Source organism: Chelonoidis abingdonii, chromosome 14 (assembly GCF_003597395.2).
Source record: "Chelonoidis abingdonii isolate Lonesome George chromosome 14, CheloAbing_2.0, whole genome shotgun sequence".
Taxonomy (NCBI): Eukaryota; Metazoa; Chordata; order Testudines; family Testudinidae; genus Chelonoidis; species Chelonoidis abingdonii.
Genome location: NC_133782.1, coordinates 13,215,103 through 13,236,833, shown reverse-complemented (window position 1 = coordinate 13,236,833; position 21,731 = coordinate 13,215,103). Strand labels below are relative to the sequence as shown.

General features: G+C 42.4%; 1 protein-coding gene and 1 long non-coding RNA gene across 4 annotated transcripts in view; one reads left to right on the top strand and one right to left on the bottom strand.

The window, feature by feature from the left end:
• Positions 1 to 2,457: 2,457 nt before the first annotated feature.
• On the bottom strand, positions 2,458 to 18,156 carry LOC116826071 (uncharacterized). Of its 2 annotated transcripts, none has more exons than XR_004373993.2 (4): positions 17,869 to 18,156; positions 13,903 to 13,971; positions 5,656 to 5,728; positions 2,458 to 2,600 (listed from the first exon to the last, which is right to left on the bottom strand). It is a non-coding gene; the product is annotated as an uncharacterized LOC116826071 (long non-coding RNA). The 2 variants fall into 2 exon arrangements; XR_012656982.1 differs by lacking the exon at positions 17,869 to 18,156 and adding an exon at positions 16,235 to 16,498.
• Positions 16,622 to 21,731, top strand: part of FAM210B (family with sequence similarity 210 member B) — a 22,217-nt gene continuing 17,107 nt past the window's right edge. The window contains exons 1-2 of one of the 2 annotated variants that reach the window (XM_032782565.2): positions 16,622 to 17,766; positions 21,519 to 21,694. In XM_032782565.2, the coding sequence (XP_032638456.1) occupies positions 17,272 to 17,766; positions 21,519 to 21,694 (671 nt within the window). In that variant the 5' untranslated portion in view covers positions 16,622 to 17,271. The remainder of the gene's footprint in view (positions 17,767 to 21,518; positions 21,695 to 21,731) is intronic. The other variant, XR_004373991.2, reaches the window with a different exon arrangement.

The following is a 21,731-nucleotide window of genomic DNA, read 5'->3' as shown; positions in this document are numbered from 1 at the left end:
TATTGAATCTCTGTGGTTTGATCTAAGGAGTTGACAAGAGTCTGGGACAGAATACTAATCAATTATCTAAAAATTTAAGAGAACTGACTTCTGCAACACAATTAATACAGAGTCCTGAGATTAAGAGACTGTGGAATTAAGATTTACAGTTGAGCTAAGTAAACACTCTGGCCAGACACCCGTATGGTGTCTCCTTCACAACTGGACATCAAGATAGTGAGGTCTATTAAAAAAAAGCATGCTGGTTTTTTGTTTGTTTTTTTGTTTTGCAGGGAAGACAAAACCTTTGGCCCCTTTACACTGCCCTGGCAGTGTTGCCTAGTGGCTAGAACACTGGATGGGAACTTGGGTTCTATTCCCTGCTCTGGCCTGCTGGATGATCTTAGACAAGTCACTGCCCCTCTCTGTGCATCAGTTGCACTATATGTAAAAATCTGGATAATGGTACTGACCTCCCTTGTAAAATGCTTTGGGATCTACTTATAAAAACACTATGTAAGAGCTAGGTATTATTACAGAGGGTGTAAATTACATCCACACTTTAAGACTCCTTAATACTGCAAGTGTGTCATAAAGAGCCATTTAGTGGAAATGCGAATCAGTCCCTCTGTAGCTGTCAGTTATGTTGCAGTACACACTTTGCAGCAAGTTCCAGAGCATGGTTTAAATTGAGCAAACAGCTACAGATGCCTTACCCAGGGTAGCTCCCCGGAGGCAAGCTCAGCTGTAGAAGAGCTGGCAGCGCCATCCATTGACTGTGTGTCGTACAGCATGTACTCCTCAGCATTACACAAACATTTTGAGGGGACAGCTAGAACTACAACATTACAGCAAATGACATTTCTCCTTATGTTTTCTTATTATTGCAGATAATTTACAAACATGAACATTAGCAAACTAGGCCTTTGGCAGGATGTGGACTTCTGTTCTGCCTCTTCTCCAAAAGACAGCAGCTGCCAGTCCTGTAATAAGGCATCGCTCACACAGGCAGGATAACTCCCCTTGCACTTGTTGACTTGTGAATATTAAGAAGGATGTTTGTGCCAGCTAATTAGTGGGACAAAAGGAACAGGACAGCTAGCAGGGTAACCACATATCCAGAGCCAAAGAACAGACTCCTTATTTTCCCTTCACAACTAATAGCACCATAATGCATGACCACAGCCAGCCACAAGGGGGAGGGATAGCTCAATGGTTTGAGCATTAGCCTGCTAAACCCAGGGTTGTGAATTCAATCCTTGAGGGGGGCCACTTAGGGATCTGGGGCAAAAATCAGTACTTGGTCCTGCTAGTGAAGGCAGGGGGCTGGAGTCAATGACCTTTCAAGGTCCCTTCCAGTTCTAGAAGACAGGTATATGTCCAATTTAAAGAAAAAAGTACCATGGTATTAGTAAAAACATGACACATTTTATAGGAACATTCCATTTCTACAGAGGTTGTAAATGTCTAATACTGGATTGGTAATGTTTTAATAAATGATTAATCAGTTGTTACAGATCAGTCCAACAGCAAATCCATCAAATCTACAGGCTGCTTATAACAATAGTTTATAATCATCTATGACATCTTCTAGCAATGGGGTTGTAATATGTTGCTCGTGTCTGCAACATGCTTATAACAGCTATAAATAATTTATAAAACATTTTAAAATTAAGGTTCCAGTTATAATGTGACCTTTAAAAATTCTTGTAGCTTTGGGTGCATTTTACTTCTGACTGAATAAAGAGATACAAGAGGTGCCACCGTTGAGATCTAAATTAAAGCATATTATCATATCCTTAAAAATGGATCAGTAGAGCAGACACCAGCTGTAGGAGCCTTGTCAGTGCAGTTTTGCTGGACTCAATTTGCTGGAGAGGAAAGACATCCAGGTCTGGCACAAGAATATCCGGTCCCCACACAGATGGCTCTGACCTCCTGCTGATCCCCAGCGATCCAGGCAGACCCCAGGAGTCTTAGGGGCCTGGTGGCTGGTCCTATGGCCTGTTCTGTTGGAAGGCAAACCCAGAACCCTGTGTGGAGCAATCAAGAAAAAGTCTACACAAAGAGAAACTCATGGAGACTCCCAGCCTACTTCCATTTAACTTCTCCTTTGGGTTCTCCAAAGGCATTAGGCCCTCAGTTTTCACTCAGACTATTGACTTCAGTAGGAGGTGCCTGATAAAATTCTTCATCATTTGGAGTTCCATCTTCAGTCCTGCATCCAGCTGGAAACCTGCCCTAAAAGGGCATCTGAACTTTCTCTCAACACAGAAAATCAGAGGTTGGCGCAGAATGCTCCAACTTCTACAGATATACCCTGTGAGGATCTGGGCCTTTGTTCCTTCAGGCTTTACATGATTCCATGATGTGTTTTCCATTATTTTCTTCAAAATACTGTTCCAATAAACCTCATAGGTGGACTTAATCCTGTTTTATTTGATTCCAAACACTGATAGGGATCCACCTAAAAGTGTTACGAAAGGACTGGAATAAGGATTGGCAACGTAGCATCCACTTGCTTGCTTTCTCATCATGTATCTCTTTGCCTCCTACACAGTGAATGAAAACTGCCAGAGAACTCAGTGTATGAGGTTTCAAGTAGCGAGTATTTAAGAGTTCTGGGGAAATGAAGGAGATGTATTTAAGAAAATCAGGCTCTATTTACTTATTTAATACAGAAAAAAAAAAAAAACCCAACCTCCAGACAACATACAGTTTGAAAGGAAGTTGTCCATACAAAAATTTGGTAAAATGTCAGCACTGAACAGTGTAATTTAAACTAATTTAGGAAGCCATAAAGAACAGTTGGAAAGGGGTGTGATTCCCAGTTCGAGGACACCTATTCATGCTAATTCTTATTGAGCTAGTGCGCTAAAAATAGTCTAGCCATGACAGCCAAAGCGCCAGAAAGGGGCTAGCTTCCTCAAGTGTGCATCCTTCAGAGATGCTAGGTACATACTCAGGGCAGCGGTTCTCATGCTGTAGTGGCTACGTTCAACTTTTGGAGTGCTAGCTTGATCAGCGCTAGTGCGGGTAGGTCTCCCTGAGCTGAGAATCACATCCCCAGCTCAAAGTGTAGACATACTCAGAGGTATTTAAGCACCTATCTCCTATGGAAATCAATGGGAGTTAGGCACCTAAATATCTTTGTGCCCCTGGACCAAAAATCTCAAAAGCCTATCCAATCCCACACAGTTTATATCTAAAGATTAAATGAGTGGCTCCCACCCTGGGGTAGTGGCCTTTCCCATTTTGCTAAATAGGAGTTGGGGGCCTGGCTAGATCTCAACTAAATGGACTGGAAACTCCTGGTGTGGAAATAGGTGCTTGGCATGAAAAAGGTTGAGAACACTAGATTTCTGCATTTCTAACTTTTATAACCCAATAGCTTTAAAAAAGAATTCCATGATCACTAGTGAGCCTTGAAGTGGTATTGGCAGCCTGTTACATACAGGAGATCAGACTAGATGATCTGGTGGTCCCCTCTAGCCTTAAATTCCATGACTCTTATCATAGGGCCTGATTCTCCCCTGCTTTGCACCTTGTGTCTTGTTCAAAGAGAGTGCAGAATGCTACTAAATCAGAAAGGTGGCATCTTATACTACAGGGATAGAAAGGACCTCCTTGATCTTGTAGTTCATCCCTCTATGGTTGGCCTCTGTGATAAACCTGCCTAGCCAACAGGAGCACCACATGAAAACAGGAGCTCGTGACTGGCTTTATCTTAAGACACTTAACTTGCTCCCATGTCCTGAACTCCAGAATCATTAATACAATATTGCAGTGCTAACCAAAGCTGAAATATAACAATAATGAATTAATCCAGGCAGTTCATTGAGATTTGACTCTGAAATGCTCACTGTTGTGTATAAGTTACTCTGTTATCTGAATCAGTTCAGTAACACATGCTGTCCTAAATGGGAAACTATTTTAAATACTTTGAAGTAAAGAGGCTAGGAGAGAACATAAGAATGGCCATACTGGGTCAGACCAAAGGTCCATCCAGCCCAGTATCCTGTCTACCGAGAGTGGCCAATGCCAGGTGCCCCAGAGGGAGTGAACCTAACACGTAATGATCAACTGATCTCTCTCCTGACATCCATCTCCACCCTCTGACAAACAGAGGCTAGGGACACCATTCCTTATCCATCCTGGCTAATAGTCATTAATGGACTTAACCTCCATGAATTTATCTAGTCTCTTTTAAACCCTGTTAGAGTCAGCCTTTCACAACTCCTCGGCCAAGCGAGTTTTCCACAAGTTGACTGTGCCTGTGTGAAGAACTTCCTTTTATTTGTTTTAAACTGCTCCCTTTAATTTCATTGGTGCCCCCTAGTTCTTATATTATGGGAACGTAAATGATTTTCCTTATTCTTTCTCCATACCACTCTGATTTATATACCCCATCATATCCCCCTAGTCTCCTCTTTTCCAAGCTGAAAAGTCCACAGCCTCTTTAATCTCTCCTATATGAGACCTGTTCTTAAACCCATCATTATTTAGTTGTCCTTCTCTGAACTTTTTCTAATGCCAGTGTATCTTTTTTGAGATGGGGAGACACATCTGTACGCAGTATCAAGTGTGGGAGAACCGTGAATATATAAAGGCAGTAAGATATTCTCCTGTCTTATTCTCTATCCTTTTTTAGATGTGTCCTAACAACATGGGGAATGGAAGCTAGGACTCTGGATTTCTGTCCCTGTGAGCACGCTCAAATATTAACTTCTCCTCTGCCCTGTTTCACATTTGTACATTTTAGATAATTACTTACAGTATCCACCTCACGGGTGGACATTATGAAGCTTAATTAACATTTCTGAAGCACTTTGAGATCTCTGATGAAATGTGTATATAAGATTACATAATATTTATTATTTGTATTTAAAGGAACAATCCACATTTGAAGGTGATGGGGAAATGTGTTAAGATGTTTTGTCATCTTTTACTATAATTTTTGAATTGAATCCTAAAGAACTAGAGGGAAGGTCATGGCAGGATTCTTCCCTGATGGCCATAACATACAGAGCTGCTTTCAGATACGGGTGCATATCTAAAAGCTGCAAACTGTGCTCACCAAATCAATGCATGGGCTATGGACAGAGAGGAGTACCTCATTTGTGTAGGATATTCGTGCATAAAAACTACCAATGTCTCGAGTTCAGCCAAGCTCTTTAGGTATAGTGTTCTGCTACAAAAGCAAAAAGTGGCTGGAATCCGCTGTCTGGAAAATACTCGTATCCGAAACGACGGCCAATTTTCACTGACATCCGTCAAGTGATCAGAGGCATGGTTAGCTACCCACGTGTTAGTTGAGATCTGTGGTAAAAGCGCATATGGTAGAATCCTGTGGCACCTTATAGACTAACAGACGTTTTGGAGCATGAGCTTTCGTGGGTGAATACCCACTTCACCCACGAAAGCTCACGCTCCAAAACGTCTGTTAGTCTATAAGGTGCCACAGGATTCTCTGCTGCTTTCACTGACCTCAACATTTAAGCTAATTAGAGGGCTGACCGGCTAAGTACAAATATTGATAATATTCAGCTGTTTACACCCGCTGCTCTGAGCACACCGCAGGGGGAAGACCACACGTTGTAAATAGCTTGACCAGACCCTCACTATACTATTACACACTGTTTGGTGGAGGAGACAAAGTCTGGCCTTGAGTGTTACCTGTTTTGCATAAATGCCTTGACATCTGTCTTACAGATGCACCAGCAGGTTGTAACAGGCAGGAAATCTGTATCTGAACCACAGATTATAGGAATAGAAGAACAACAGTAGTTAACTATTCACATGGAGTTTAATGGGCAGAGACAATTGCCTTCCCACTCTGTGAAAGTAACTTGAAGTTGGTGAAATTCTTATTTTAAAAACATATATATATTAGATTACTTCTCATCTGGTTTTCCTAAATTCTCACAGAGCTAAATTATGTTAGTTACCTTAGATAAACCTAAGAGGATCTAAACTGATGTAATTTACTTCTTCCTACCCCTTCAACACGTAAATGTAATACCAATGTAGACTGAGAGAAAAAATTCAGAGATCATGAGTAAAGGAGTCTTCAGTAATTCGGTGAGTCTACTGGACTCCCTTCGAGTCAAAGTATGTGTATCTAAAATCGTGTAAATTATATGCTAAGATGGCCAGAAACAGCAGGAGTAATCAGCTTAGACACACCTCTGAATTTGGCCCTGTGTGTCCCAACATCAGACCACAACAGCAACACATACTCTAAAAGGTTCACAAAACAGTATTACTTTGCATCACTTTCATTGTTATGTATGTGAATCGAGGGGAACTCTTTGGTTGGGCTAGGTGATTTCATCCATTCAGAAAGGTTAGATGTAATTTGTTCATTGCTTTTCCATAGAGGTACACGTTTGAAGAGGGCATCTCACTCCACTTTTACTGAGATATAGACTGAACCAATTGGCAAAGTAAACAGTCAGATGAAATCTTATCCAAATGCCAGCAGACCAAGTTAGAGCTGAGCAGTATGAATGAATCAGCAAACTTCACTGCAATGTGAAGAGGGTACCTTCTATATGGGTGTTGGGAAAGTTTTGGTGAATATCAAAAAAGGTGACTTTGTGTACTGAGCTAATACTTTAGTAAATTAGATCTGAAAACTTGCTTCCAGTAGGTATCAAGTGTGAATGTATAGGCACTGGATGGCTCAGGGAATTGGCAATGGGATACTAGAGTAACTCACCTTGTGATTATTGCTTCAAATGCAGACCATATTAATAGTGACTGAGTTGATCCCAATAGATTGTTTCTTTAGTGGCTTGTGTGAAATGAGTTTGGTGGGTCTTGGTTCAATGTCTGCATCATAAAACAATCCCACAGTTGGCACTCTCAGGAGAGTGGCCAAGGTTTTAATGGTCATGGAGCCTGAACTCCCCTCCAGGTTAGTGGTAAGGCACATGGAGAACTGCTGCAGCCGGTATGTGGATAAATAAAGCACTTCCTGGGGATGCCAATTCTACACTTATCAGGAACCATTAAATACGATTCTTACACACACACACACAAAATGACTGTACATCACGCCCTCCAAAATGAAAAAACCTTACAGCATAGAAATGCTGTGGGGAACCCTTCGATGGAAAGGGGGATTAATTTTGGAATTTCTTCTTCAGCATTGTACCAACAAGACACAAATGAAAGCACAGCAGAAACTAGGCTTCCTTCTCAATGACGGGGACTCACTACTCCCTACTCAGACAGAAATACCATGCTCATCTGCGCACATCCCTCCACTAGAAGGCTGCTGTGTGTACAGTAGGTTGTTTTATTTTTTTCTTAGTTTCATCCCGCTTTACCCACCCTTTCTGACACAATAAAATGGAAACAATGGACAAAGAAGCAGCTCTGCTCAGAGGGCATAATTCACCTCTGGGCAGAGGGCCAGTACAAAGGCCCAAGCACCTAGACTGTCAGAATAGGATGTAAGTGGGACCTAAGTGGTTCTTAGACCGTATGCTGTTCTGCTGCACAGAGGTAGATTCTCTTCATGCATGTTACCTTAGCAACAGGGACTACGTTAATCTTCCCAATGTGCTTGCTACACTCACTTTCTCATTTCCTTTATGACCTAAGTCATGTAACTTGTGTTTCCTGATGTGAAAAAAAACACTATGTTAAAGCATTTAACAATTTCTCCTTCTACTTTAAAAATATCCAGGCCCCTAATTTCTATAGAAAATCCATCCTAGTTCTGTTTCTGAATGAGGTTCATGATCAGCTCCTGGCTTTCCTCATTACATTAATGACACATGAATACTAATATGAAATTATCCAGCCTCAGACATGCAGATGCAATCACCTCCCACTCATTTGCAAGATCTGTCTCACTCATTTCCCCATTAAAGAGCATCATATGTTGGACTGATCGGCTTCTCAATCTCTGCATTATGAACAGACACAAAAATGTTGTAAAATGTAAATTCAATCTGCTACCATGCATTTTTATGAAATTTAAAAAAAAATAGTAAGCTTTCCTCATTCTCAAAACACCACTCTACTTTGACTAGGGATATTGTGAACAGTGGTTAAAAATCTGAAGCATCTTTGGAAGTTATTTTAGGGGCTACCAAAATGAATGTGGATGAATTAAGTGTTCATTCTCACTAAATCATTAAAACTGAGTAACAAGAAGAAAATGTTCAAGTTAAATTACGAACTGTAACTAAAGAACAAGAAACACTTCAAATGGAGGAAGATGTCTATTTTTTTTCAAATTCACTCATTCAAAAGAATACACTACATTTTTAGATAACTTTTGCATTAAAAACTTACAAGTGCTAGGATTGCCAGCAGGAATGAAAGGAAAGGATCTTGTTAAAGATATTCTTATGTTACTTGACTTGATTAAATACTTGATTATAAATTTATTGCACCAGTACAAGCAAGAAGAATATTTCTGAATCCATCTAAATGAGAACAATTATAAGACTGAAATCCTGGCCCCACTGAAATTAATAGCAAAACTCCCATTGACTTCAGTGAGGCCAGGATTTCACTCCTGGTCTTCAATCTACTTCAATTGCATACTGTAATTACTTCCTTTATTTTTGATTATGATGATCAATAATAACACTGTAATAATAGTTACAATAGTGTCATGACATAAAATGATAGCAGCTGTCTGGCTGCTCAAAGATTAAAATTACCCAAGGGCAAAGTGTAGTAACCCTAAAACAACAGCAACTACAGTTTAGAAACCACAATGGCTACATTCAGTCTAGGCAAACAAGAATTATTATAGATAGAAGGTGAATGTAGCAGATAAATAAAGTGCCTGGCAAGTCACTGAGGCTGAAGTTTTCAAAAGTGGACAGAAATTGGGGGTGTTTGGATTTTTGGATCTCCATCTTGAGATATCTTGGGCTGGATTCCCAGAACTGCTGAGCACCAACAACTGCAGTGGAAGCCATGGGGAGCTGTGAGTTCTCTGCACCTCGGAAAAAAGGTGTTCAAAAATGGAGGCACTCAAAATCAGAAATCACTATTAAAAATGTGGTCCTACTCACATCATTTCTGTGTCATGGCTGAGTTTACTAGAGAAACTAGCTAATATTTCACTCTAGAAAAATTAGCTAGTTTTTAGTGGTAGAAACAGGAGGTATAGTATAGACAGGGCCAGCCTTGGCAATTGATAACACAAATTTCCACTCAGGGCTCCACAGTCTTGAATAGACTTGGCAACACATAGTCAAGTCCTGTGTACCTCCTGGCAGAGGGATTAAGGGAGGCAACTCAGATCCTAATATACTTGTAACAGTTAGCGCCTCTGCTGGTTAGGGGCCCACAAATCATGAGGTTTAGGACAGAAATAGAGTCAAGGCTTCTGTTAGGACTCACTAGCACGCACATGCAACATTCTGTCACCAGATGGCATCCATAGACTAACAAGCTCTAGTGCTGGAAACACACTAGGGAGAAAAAGTGTGCCACAGGCCTGGTCTACGCTACGCGTTTAAATCGATTTAAACAGCGTTAAATCGATTTAACGCTGCACCCGTCCACACTACACTGCTCTTTATATCGATTTAAAGGGCTCTTTAAATCGATTTCTGTATTCCTACAAAACGAGAGGAGTAATGCTAAAATCGATATTACTATATCGGATTAGGGTTAGTGTGGACGCAAATAGACATTATTGGCCTCATTATTTTACAGTAGCTACCCACAGTGCATCGCTCCAGAAATCGATGCTAGCCTCGGACCATGGACGCACACCACCGAATTAATGTGCCTAGTGTGGACGCGCACAATCGACTTTATATCTGTTTTATAAAATCGGTCTAAGCTAATTCAAATTTATCCTGTAGTGTAGACGTGGCCTTACACACTAATACCTAGAGATGGAGGATGTGAAGGGAGGGCTGATGATTGTAAATGGACATTCAGTGTCAAAGGCGATGTTTAGGGATTATTCTGATCTTTCAATAAAGTCTGGAGTAAAAAAACCCAACCCAAGCCAGATCTGGGCAAAGGATATTTCATTTAATAAGAAACAAAATTTGAAAATAATATCTACATTTAAAAGATTTTAAAAATAAAAAAAATAAGACTTATGATTTAAAACTTGCTTTGATGACTGTGAACAATGTAGTTGAGGACCCAATAATCCTGCAAGGAGCTGAGTGCCCTCAAGTCCAATTGACTTTAATGGCAGTTGAGCGTGCTGACACCTAGTAGGAAGCACTCACTGAACACCAGGTAGGATCAAACCATAACAGTGGGAAGGGCTGCAAAAATCCAGGGCAGCCCTGAGCTCAGCTTGCGACCCCCATGACCACTTGGAGCTCAGTGGGATCTTGGCCTGAGCTTGGTACAGCCTTGTGCAAAGTAAAATGTGAGAGGCCTTGTCCACTTCCCTCTTCACTTAATGACCAGACCTAAGACTTCTGCATAGACGCACTCACACCCGCAGCATCAACAAACAAGCGCAAAAGCCATACACTGCCAAATACAGGTTCTCAAACCTAGGAGTCACTTGATATCCTTTACATTTTATTATAGTCTCTATGGATGGGATGTGCCTAGTTTGTCTTTTTAAACAATGGCAACAATATTATCGGGTTTTATGCCCTTTTGCCCTCTAGAAAAGATGTTAATTAAATAACCCCACAAGAGAAGACATTTGAAGCCATAAATCCCATAAGTCAAGTATATGTAAAAAAGACTGACTCTATGACAGCAGCTGACTGCAGCCACAGAAACTGCTAGTGCAAAATCGTAGACCGTTTTTAAAGCGTGGCACTGTGTCATTATACTGCAGCACTTCTTACAAAAGTCATATCCACTGCAAGAGCTGCACATTCTTGTTTTATGGCTGAGCACAAAGCAGGGGCATAGTCTTTCTGTCAACCACATATGAACATGTATTTTTTTAGGTATGTGTGTAATTTAAAAAAAAAATAAACACTTAGTTTAAAAACAGAAAATTAGCCTATTAAAACTAGTTTATAAAGCACTTAAATTTTAATCACAACTTACACCTCATGATAATTTTGAGAGGCTGTTGATGTTTTTATCAGCAAAAATACTAATGCAAAATGTTAAAAATCTGGCTACATTTATTTAGCAACTACTCCAGTTTGCTTTATGTTTGTATATAAATAGTAACTAGTATACTTTTGGAATAGTTACAGTATGTGTATGTAAAGTACCTTGGCTGGGGAAGGGAAAGGTTACAGAGAAAGAGATACATAAATATAAGACAACCTTGTGCTTGCTGGTGCCTGTTTGAGGAACGGCTATAATAGGAAAGCCCATGTTTATTATGCTGCGGCAAAAGGTCAAATCTGAGATCTTTTGGTAATCTGGGGAAATGGAAATTACCTACATCTGTCCTCATGATGACCCTGAGAAATGTTGGCACCAAAAGTGCTACAAAGCTAACAGAGATGTAAGCACAAACCTATGTTTATACGGAAGCTGAACATGCTACATCCTCTACATGAGGTAGAGGAATAGAAACCAGAGAAGCAAGTGCTTCTCATTAATATTGAGTAGATATCACAATCACTGCAGCGGATAAAATTTCATCTTTCCCCTCATGGGACCTGTAATACTAACAGCTAGTCAATATTTTAGAAGTTCAAGGAGGGTCTTTTAACATAAGGGACTAAAGTAAAAGCAAACCAAAGCTGAAATATTAATGAGATGTGATACAGCACACCTGGAAAGCCTGCTTCACAGAACGTTTTCCTGATTGGTGCCCCAGGATTAACTTTGAAAGTTAAATCCTGGGTGTTTTGCACCAAAGACAACTTGTCTTTGGCGGCTATGACCCAATGTGCCCTGCATTCCAGAGGGACATCAAACCAGATGATTCAGATGTTAAAACTGCAGAACACTAACACATACTTCTGGTGTAGGCTGGGTAACAGCCACAGCATTGGCAATATTAATCCTAGGCAACCAAAAGGGCTGCAAACAGCCCTGTTCTCCCAGTGTCCTGACATGACACACACAACTGTCCTGCAAGCCAGGGCACCATCCCACATTCCAGCGCTCGCCATGCTCACCACATTCTCCATGACTCATCAAAGTGACAGTGAGTTTTCACTTTTTCAGGCTTATTCCTATAGTAAAGTTTTATTACAGACAGTGCTGGTAGTAGTAACAGTAGCTTTATTTTCTCTATCTATGTCAGGCAATGGGAGGGATCCATGAAGTATGTAGGAGAAGTGGGTGGGTTGCTTGCGATTGGACCATATGGGTAAGAAATGTAAATTACTTTCACCCCTGCCCAAATCCCAGGGCTCCCAGCCGCCTCTGCATCTGGTAGCTCCGGGGTTAATTTAAAAGGCCTGGTTCCTAGCTTCAGCCAGATCCTTGAGCCCTTTAAATCCTGATTTAAAAGCCCCAGGATTTAAAGGCCCCACCTCTTCCAATAGAGGCCATACCTCTTCCAGTTGAGGGCCCTCCCCCTCAGCAAGACTCTGGAGTACCGGTAAGTCCTTTAAGTTACTTTCACCCCTGAAAGAGGCACAGAAGGGAATGAATCCCCTAACCGTCCTCCTTACCTCATTGCATGGTACAAATTTTTCAGCTCCACTATTAGGATTTCAGGTATTCCCAGGTGTATGGGTCAGTTACTAGAGGCCATAGGAGTTCATAAAGAGGTGAGGCTGGGTTGTGACAACATCAAGGAAGGAGATTGCTCTCATAGGTGGGAAAGGAATGGGTGCTACACACGTGAATTTATGCCAGGGCCTGCAAATCCTAGCAGTGGACATGTATTCTTAATCTGGCTCTGACAGGTGTGTCTTCTCCCTATGTTCTTGGTCCAGTATGCCCAGAGGGCTGGAGCAAATATCTCTTCTCTTGGCACTTGTGTGCTCTCTTTGTTTTATGGTATGTGAAGTTGGGATGTTTGTTTCTTTTTCCATGTTTGCTGTTATTGTTTGTTTCTAATTTTGTACATGGATTGCTCCCTGCCTGGAAATGTCTATGCAAAATGGCTCACCAATTATTTTTATTTTATGCAGAGAAAGATCAGCCTGATCCTGTGGTTAATGTTCCAGATGACCACACTGCAATTCCACATTTGATCCTGGACCCCAGTCACTTGTCCCCAAAGTGTCATAGTCCCCAAAGTGTCATAGTCTGGGATCTTACCTGTGAGCAGCGAGTGCCTTGTTTCATCCAATTACCACTGGAGGAGCCAGGGTCTTGTCTCTTGTTCCTAAGCCAGATGTGACTGGAGCTTGCTTGAGCTCACAAAGAAGGCAGTGAGTGCCTTTTGCCATTCACACTGTCAACCAATATGTGGCCACTGTCACCTACAAATCAAAGTTCCTTCCTCTGATTATATTGGGCACTGCTATGAAACAGCAGCACTTTAGTAGAAGTGAATGCATCATCCTCAAGAGAATGCTTGTTTCTTCAGTGTATTGTTCAGTTTCAATTCACTAAAACTCTATTGGCACGACAAATTATAGAAGTGTTGCCAAAGTGTAAAAGTGAAGCTGATCTCTCAGGTATCTGTCAGATATAAGTATGAGCCACCCAGGATAGGACTGTACACTGTGTTTGGAGATGCAACAACTTGTCAGAGGTGTCCATTCCTGATATGGTAGCAGGTTGCTGCATAGCACAATAACATTTCTGATGGCTTTTTCCTTTATATGCACTGTATATAGCAGCCTTAACTAAGGCTCTCATTGTTCTAGGGCACAATCAGTATAACATGTACATGTAATGTACATTTTCTATAATGGCAACATTGTTCCAAGAGGAGGGTCTGAGCGCTGATTAGTCAGCTGAAAAGTTTTCGACATCACAAATTCAGTATTTTAACTATAAAATGACCCTTTATGTAATTTCTGTGACCACCAAAACATTAGAAACAGGTGATTGTTTTAATACTGGATTAAAGAAAATGCAAGGTTCTACCTACACAAGGTTCCTCTTGTAACTTTTCTATCACAGATAGGATCCATGTAGATCATCTGGTAACAGGTCCTATAAAAATACCATAGATAGATGAACATGTATGGGGATGGATAGATTGATCATTAGAAAAGATTAGATTGGATAGTCTGTGGTAGTGCTGTGGTTTGGCCTGGCCTATATGGAACACATCAAACCTGTAAGACCAGGAGCTCTATGCTGATTTTGGTTATGCCTATGAAATGTCATTGCCTTCAACAGACTTACTTCTCAGTACAGTGTTAATGAGACATAAGAAACAGGCCTCTGGTATTTGCACGGCTGTGCCACAGTTCAGTGGAATCATTATAATATGACATGGTCATATTCACATTGGTAAGGCCAAATGGTCCTGGCACTACCATATTAATAACTCTGTCCCCCAGCATAGTAAATGCTCCTATGTAGATGGGCAAAGAAAACAAACGTGCAAATGTCTTGAAGCAGTAATAGAAACACTTGGTAGAATAAACAGTTGTGGTCTTGGAAACTATCCATATTCCAAGCTCTCAGAAAGGGACTAGATTTATGGAGCAAGGACTAATACGCTTGTACAGTGTTTGCTGCCCATTATGTCTGGAACAGATGCTCATTTAATATATGCAAAGCTCTCCTACTCTCTTCTTTCAAAAGACTCTTCAAAACCCATCTGCTCTGTGATGCATCCTACTGATAATGGCCACTCACCATGCTGTTTCTGCATTGTAGCATTCTTTGTTGTCCTGTGCAGTTCCAGCATGTGTTCGTACACTACAAGCCTTTCTGGGCAGGAAACCTCCTATGTATTTGACATGGTTCTCCTTTTGTACAGGGCTGTGTATGCATACAGCACTACAGAACTAATAACACACATAGGGAAGAAAGGTTGGGTCATTAGGGAAAGGGGAGAAGAAAAACCTCTCTAAGTCACAGCTTAGAATTTAAATTTAGGTTCATTAAGTGTTTCCATACAAGTTATGGTGATGCAATGATTTCCCCTCCCCAACTTCGGAGCAGCATTGTGTGTGCCATTTGGAAGCCACTTCCACCCCAGCAGTAGATTCATTTGAGCAAAGTGTGAAGTGATTTCTGTTTATGAAGGACTCCAGGGTGAAAGTTGCTGTGTAAAAGCCCACCTCTGAACTATATTCAATAATGTGAAGGTTGCACAGTTAAAAATCATAGAAGATTAGGCATTGATCCTGCAAATTACTCCATATGGGCAGACCCCCAATATGCACACCTTGTACATCCCTTTATGCAGAGTGAGTCCCACTGAAGATAATGGAACTCCACACAGGCACTGGCCTCCACATGTACAGAATAACTTGCTGGATCGGGACCTAAGGTTTCACCTGAGCTATGTAACACCTAGATGGTATTTTTACTTCCTGTTTTCCTTGTTATATTTATAGCTTAGAATTAACAGTCAATTTTCCCTGCTTTTTCCCGGGAAAGGGGACAATTGGGATCTCAAAGATGTTGTGAGCTGTTTGGAGCAAGGACCATCTTTTTATTCTGCACTTAGCACAATGGGGTTGTGGCCCATCACTGGGCCCTAGATACTACCACAATGCAAATAATTAATCATGATGATAAATGTGTTCTGTGACATCTCATGCCAGAAATGAAGGAGCAGGAGCATTCTATCTACCTGTTCACCTAGGTACATATCCATCTGTACCTCCCAGGTATTTAAATATAGACATGACAAAAACAATATTTCCTTCTTTCTTCCTTCCCTCCTGACTGGTGGTAGGACAAATAGCTCGATAAGGTTCTAAAGGATTTTTTTTAAATGTATGTTTCCTTGTGTATGTCAATGAGTGGTTCCATGTATATGTAACGAAAACTAAAATGGAAGGCCACTCTCAGAGGCCTTAGCTCTGAAAGTGAGGTCATTCTTAGTGTCCTGTGGGAATGAGTTCCACAGTCTAGGGCCAGTCGCTGTGAAATTTCTGCCTCTTGCACTCCTGCATGAGCCTTTTCACTGTCAACTATTCATAAAAAAAGCAACAAAGAGTCCTGTGGCACCTTACAGACTAACAGACATATCAGAGCATGAGCTTTCATGGGTGAATACCCACTTCATCAGATGCATATGGCAGTGTGTGGCACTGTCATAAATTCACTAGATTTCCAGCTGCCATTAACTGGTCCACCTACATTTTCAATGTGAAAACAAGCAACATCCCTTCTCCATAACCTTCTCTTCCAGTCCTTTTTTTGGTAAGGCAGGTATTTTTCAGGACTTCTTTCTACCTCACAAAAAAAGCAAAAAAAGGCACAAGCCAGTTTCTGTCCCTTTGCAACTCACCTTTTATGATGAGTCCTTAACCATGCCCTGTTCATTCCCTCTGAAGCATCTGGCACTGGCCACTGTTGGAGAACAGGATACTGGGCTCAATGAATCATTAGTCTGACCCAGTAAGGCTATTCCCATGTTCTTTGCCAAACTCGGTGATGCTTAAATTCACAGGTTTGCATTTAAGGTGAGAATCACCCGCGCCATCCCAAACAACAGGGCTTTGTGCTGGGAATTAAGGGAGGGCTGTAGACTGGCCCCAGACCCTGCGGGCTTCTCCTCTGCACTCCTGCAGCCATGAGACGTGCTCGCATGGAATCCCTGGCCCTGGGAGCCTTTTCTAGCCTGGCCACCGCAATTCCTGGCATTCGAAGCCACCCCCCACTGTGCCAGAGAGCCTAATGTGTTATTTGCACATCATATTGACTAGCTTCCCCCCAACTTGCTTCCGGGGAAGGGTACAGTTTAATTATTAGCAGCTAGTCCTGCCTTCGTCCAGCCTTTCCTTGCTGGCAGCTTATATGGTCTTAGCAGCTGGGAAGACAGGGGGAGTCTTCTCTACCCAGCTAGCCCGTTAGCTGTCTCTCTACTCAGTTCACTGGCACCCTCTGCCTTTTACCCTGAACAGCAGGGTACGCTGAGCCAGCTGCTGACTCAGCGCCCCCTCCTACACGTGCATGAGCCAGAGCTGCGCTGGCCCCACGCCTCATGGCCCGTCAGCCCCAGTCTCGGGCTGAACCCTCCCCCATCTGCAGCGCGTAGCCTGGGGGCTTGAAGTGGTGCAAAGACGCGACGGTCAGGCCTGGCTCTACTGAGGACGACCTGCGGGGGAGGGGACCTGGCTTCTCCCTCCCCGCCAGGGTCCGGGGAGGAGGCTGCCAGTAGCTGTGAGGATCTGCTCCAAACTGGGCTGCCGTCCTGCTCCCTGGGCAGGGGCGGTGTCTCTTTAAGGAGGAGGGTGCCTGGGTTGGCGGGGGTGGCTGTTAGTCTTTGCGGGCCTGGGCTGCTTCCCTTGCAGGGCTCACGGGCCAAGGGGCCCTGTTCTAGCAATGCTCTGGCTGGTGCCCCTGGGCCCTCCTGCGGCGCAGCGCTCGCTGGGCTCTGGGGTGCTGCTCCAAGCTGCTGCGCGCATCGTCCGGAGCAAGGTGGGCAGCGGCGGCGGGAGCAGCCCCGGAGCAGCAGCGGGGGCCTCGCCGTTCCTAGGCGGCCAGGTGCAGGCTGTCCCCGCTGGAGGCGAAGCTAGAGAGGCTCTACACAAGAGGCAACATCGACCCAGCTTCCGACAGGGGTGCAGATGGCTCGCCCTGCGGGGCCTGCGCCAGCAAAGCCCCCTTCGCCTCTTGCCCTCTGCTGCGGTGTTTGCCCCAGCCGATCCTAGCCGCCGGGCCGGCTGCAGCGCGGCAAAGGCGGGTTATCTGCCCCCCCACAAGGGCTTCAGCTATAAACAGCAGGTGCAAGAGGACGCTGAGTCCAACCATCTGCAGCCCCAGATAACTCTGCAAGCAACTGCCGGCAACTTCCCCAGCAGCGGGAGCTCCGGGAAGGTGGGTGAGGGTGACTCAGGCTGAGTCAGCAGCAACTTGCTAAGTGGGTTTAGTTTTGCTGCTCTGTATTGTCTGTGTATCCCGGTCGATATTGGCACATACCGATACCGCCCTGGGCTTCTTCCCATTCCACACAGTCCACTTGTGTCTTATGAAGCTGCATCGTGGGAAGCGCTGTCCCATTGAGAGGAAAACATCCGCTAACTATAAGGACCTAATCTGTGCGACGTAATTTCTCAGGTCCTGCAGTGTTTCCGTCCAAAATGGGTTAATTTTCTACGTCAGCATCAAGATTTATCGAGGGAATAAAGATGCCAAGGAGTTGCCATTGGGGAGGTGGTCTCACAGCAGGATACAGAGGGAGGGAAATATTCTTATTCCATCCCATAGGAAGTTGAAATTTTTCTAGTTATGTTGTAATAGCTAGTGCCAATTTGCACAGACTGGACACAGTTTTAACAGACAGTAAAACAGCTACTTTTTTTAAATATAATGTCCTGTCCACACAGTGGCCAAAAACATATACTTGTTTTCAAGCTGCTGCAGTTTCTGTTGGATTGGTTTTAAGAACAGAAAGTGTTAAAATAGAGGAAATAGTTCTAGTGCTTGTAATATATGTTTGCATCATATTCTCATAAAATACAGGAGAAGGAGTCTCACTTTCTGCCCTGTGCGGACTGCACATTTTGAATTTTATAGAAGATCTCAAGTACCCAGTTTTTCCAAAGTGACAGTTAAGAAACAAGAGAAAAGGGATGAAATTCAGTGGGAAAGTTTAGGTTGAATGTTCCAGGCAGCAATACCTTATTAGCCTGCAGAATAGTTTCCCAAGATATGTGGTAGAGGCCCGGTCACTTGGGACACTTAAAACTACACTGGGCAGGACACTTAAAAATATAGAGGGGTAGCGGACTAATGGTCTTTCTTATCTCTTTTATCCTCTTCCCTATTTCAATTCAAAGACAGAGTGTGGAAGTGTCCTTAGTTATCTGCACATGTATTTTCATTGTTCAATACATGTAACTTTAAAAAAAAAATAGGAGTGATCTTGGTTAGAAATGCAACTTGAGTCCGTTAGAACAAAATGTGTAATATTTTAACATTCCATAACTTGGCTGAACTGTATGTGGGTGTTTGGATTTTTTTTCTTTCTCTTTTTTGGGGGAGGTTGTTTTTAAACTTGTTTGTGCCAGAATTTCTAAATGTGAAGGTTCAGCTCCAGGTTAATTTTTATGGCCAAGTAGTAAACCATAAAAAGCACATCTGTTTGGTTTTTCAGGGGTGCTTTGCATCAGCTAGTACCCATTAAGATCAATGGGAATTCCAGAGTACAGTACCTCTGAAAAATAGCAAATTATGATGGAAGTAATGATACTGTTTTCACTAGAAATGCTGAAGAGACTAGGAGAGTGGTGAAGTATTGGAATGGGTTACCTAGGGAGGTGGTAGAATCTCCATCTTTAGAGATATTTAAGGTCCGGCTAGACCGCACCCTGGCTGGGATTATTTAGGGAAAGTGGTCCTGCCTTTAGCAGGGGGTTGGACTAGATGACCTCATGAGGTCCCTTCCAACCTTTTGATTCTATGATTCTATGATTCAATGCCGTGAGGAGAACTGAATGTGTATCACTTAGAGCTCTTGACATGAGCTTCTTTCTCTTCTGCATCAGGCCACCCACTGTCTGCACACTATTATCCACGTGTATTTTTTTTTATTAGATAAAATGCTCTTGTATGAGACCCTTTTGTGACCTATACTAATTTTTTATTCTTAATAGTTAGATTTTTTTTTAGGGGGAAATAGTCCTGTTGGTATTGCAAAAGAACGTCCTATAACTACAGATCCTCGCAATTCAAAGTAGTCTCTAATATGTTGTGGGGTTTTTTTAAACTAAACCTTTTAAAATATATTTTCTTTCATTGCATTTCTGCAGGACTGGTTCTACAGGTAAACACTGAATTTCCATTGTCTCAAAACAATAATCTAAAAATAAAATTTCATTAATATGGATCTGCCCTCACTGAGGCCCCAATTCATCAACCAGATGTATATGGGCAAGGGGATTCAGCTCCAGGATTGTGGCCAACTCTGTGCTTTCGGTTGCTTTTAGTCACTGTTGAATTCTTAAACACGTTGAGCACCTTAATATACTGGTGGGTTGATTTCTGGCATTACAGTACTCCCTGGGTCCTAGAAAAACAGACTTTCTGCAGAGATATTATAGAAGATAATTCAGCTTTCTTTACTGAGCAAGTAGATACAGAGGGCATGATCACACCGGGTAGTCATAATAAACAGTTGCTAACATGGTACTGGCTTAATCTCTTGCCGTACTGCCAATACAGATTCAGAAGCTGCCTCAATACATTTTAGTCCAGTGCCCTAGATTAGTGAGAGCAAAATTGAAAGAAATGGAAACAACTTGGGTGACAAGAACAGGCTACATAGCTCAGATCCTGTGATTTCATTTTGCGGAATTGGCTTTGATATAATGAGCCTGGAGTTCTGGAGAATCCTCTCCTGGTTGTGTGATGACTGCCTGAGATGCCCTTTAGCACTGTAAATTGAAAGCATATATTATATGGAGCTTAACTGGGCCTACTTATTGGCAGGCTGAGAGAGTTAAAAGACTGAATGGGCAAAGGAAACTGAAATATTCTCTCTTCTGTCCAGGTCAAGGTTTGAGGCACATTGACTAGTGGGAAGTATCTAGTGGCACTGCCTCCCCTGTAAATAAACAGGGGGCTTTAGTCTCAGTGGCTGTCAGAATGCCACCACTACTATTAAGTAAATTGAAGAAGAGGGAACCCTTCTGTCCATTCTGTTGTCCAGTAATAAATGAAAGGTCTCAAGGTTTTCCCTCTTGTCTTGGCCAACATTTCCTCTGGGGTTAAGACAGGATAATGTCCAAGACTGTGTCAGATCTAGTACCTGAGGCTCTACCTGCACGGTTAGGACCAGGTTGCTTTGAAACCTACTTTTAATATAAAAATTCTGTTTTAAACCTTATTCTGTTATAGAAATGCCAGAAGAAGAAATGAAATGGGTTCCCCAGTGGCTATGGCAGAAGTCTGTCAGGGGTTGCCAAACCAGTGCTAGCATATTTGCATTTGCTGCTGCAGCAGCATTTTTACAGCCAGGGGCTAGTGCTGCTCATTGCTACCAAGCTACAGCAATAATTCCCAGGTTCTTCCTCTATATTGCTGATGCACAGAACATGATTTAAAAGAGCTTAAAATGTTGGGCCTTATCCAGGAGTGTCAAATGTGCTTTCTGTGTTACCAATCATTTGGCCTTTGGTGATACAGTGCTCTTTAATCTGGACTGTGAGGCTGAGCGTTAAGGTACAAAGCAAAATCATTCTGGCATGCAAACTAAGGATCCTATCCTACAAGTGACTGTGTGGGTGGAACTCTGCCTGAACAGAGTCAGTTTTAGGATTGGAATTATATTGTCTATATTTATTATTCTGTAATAGGAAATCTTGCCCTAGTGCTGGGGTCCACGCAGAGCTCAATGATCCCTTAAGCCTGGATTAATGGCTCATGTGGACTCTCTTCCATGGGTAAATTGCACCTAATGCTATGCATCTTTGTTTTGCCCCCCTATCCAAAGCACCCAAGAACAGCGCGGCATAGAGTTCTGTGCTTTATTTTGCTTCTCAGCAAGTAGCTTGAGACAATTAACTGGAACCTGGACATTGTGTGTCACCTGAATGTTCGCTCTAAATCATCGTTTTCTTTTTGGCTAGGATACAAGTAGATCCCCTGAAAAGGAAGTCACGGATCCCAGTGATGAAGATGAGAAGAAACCCAACAAATCCCAGCAGCTGAAAAAAGTTTTTAAAGAATATGGCGCTGTAGGAGTTTCATTCCATGTTGGAATTTCGTTAATGTCTTTGGGAATATTCTACCTGGCTGTTTCAAGGTGTGGTTTCTCTTGCAGACTCTCAGGCCTTGGGTAA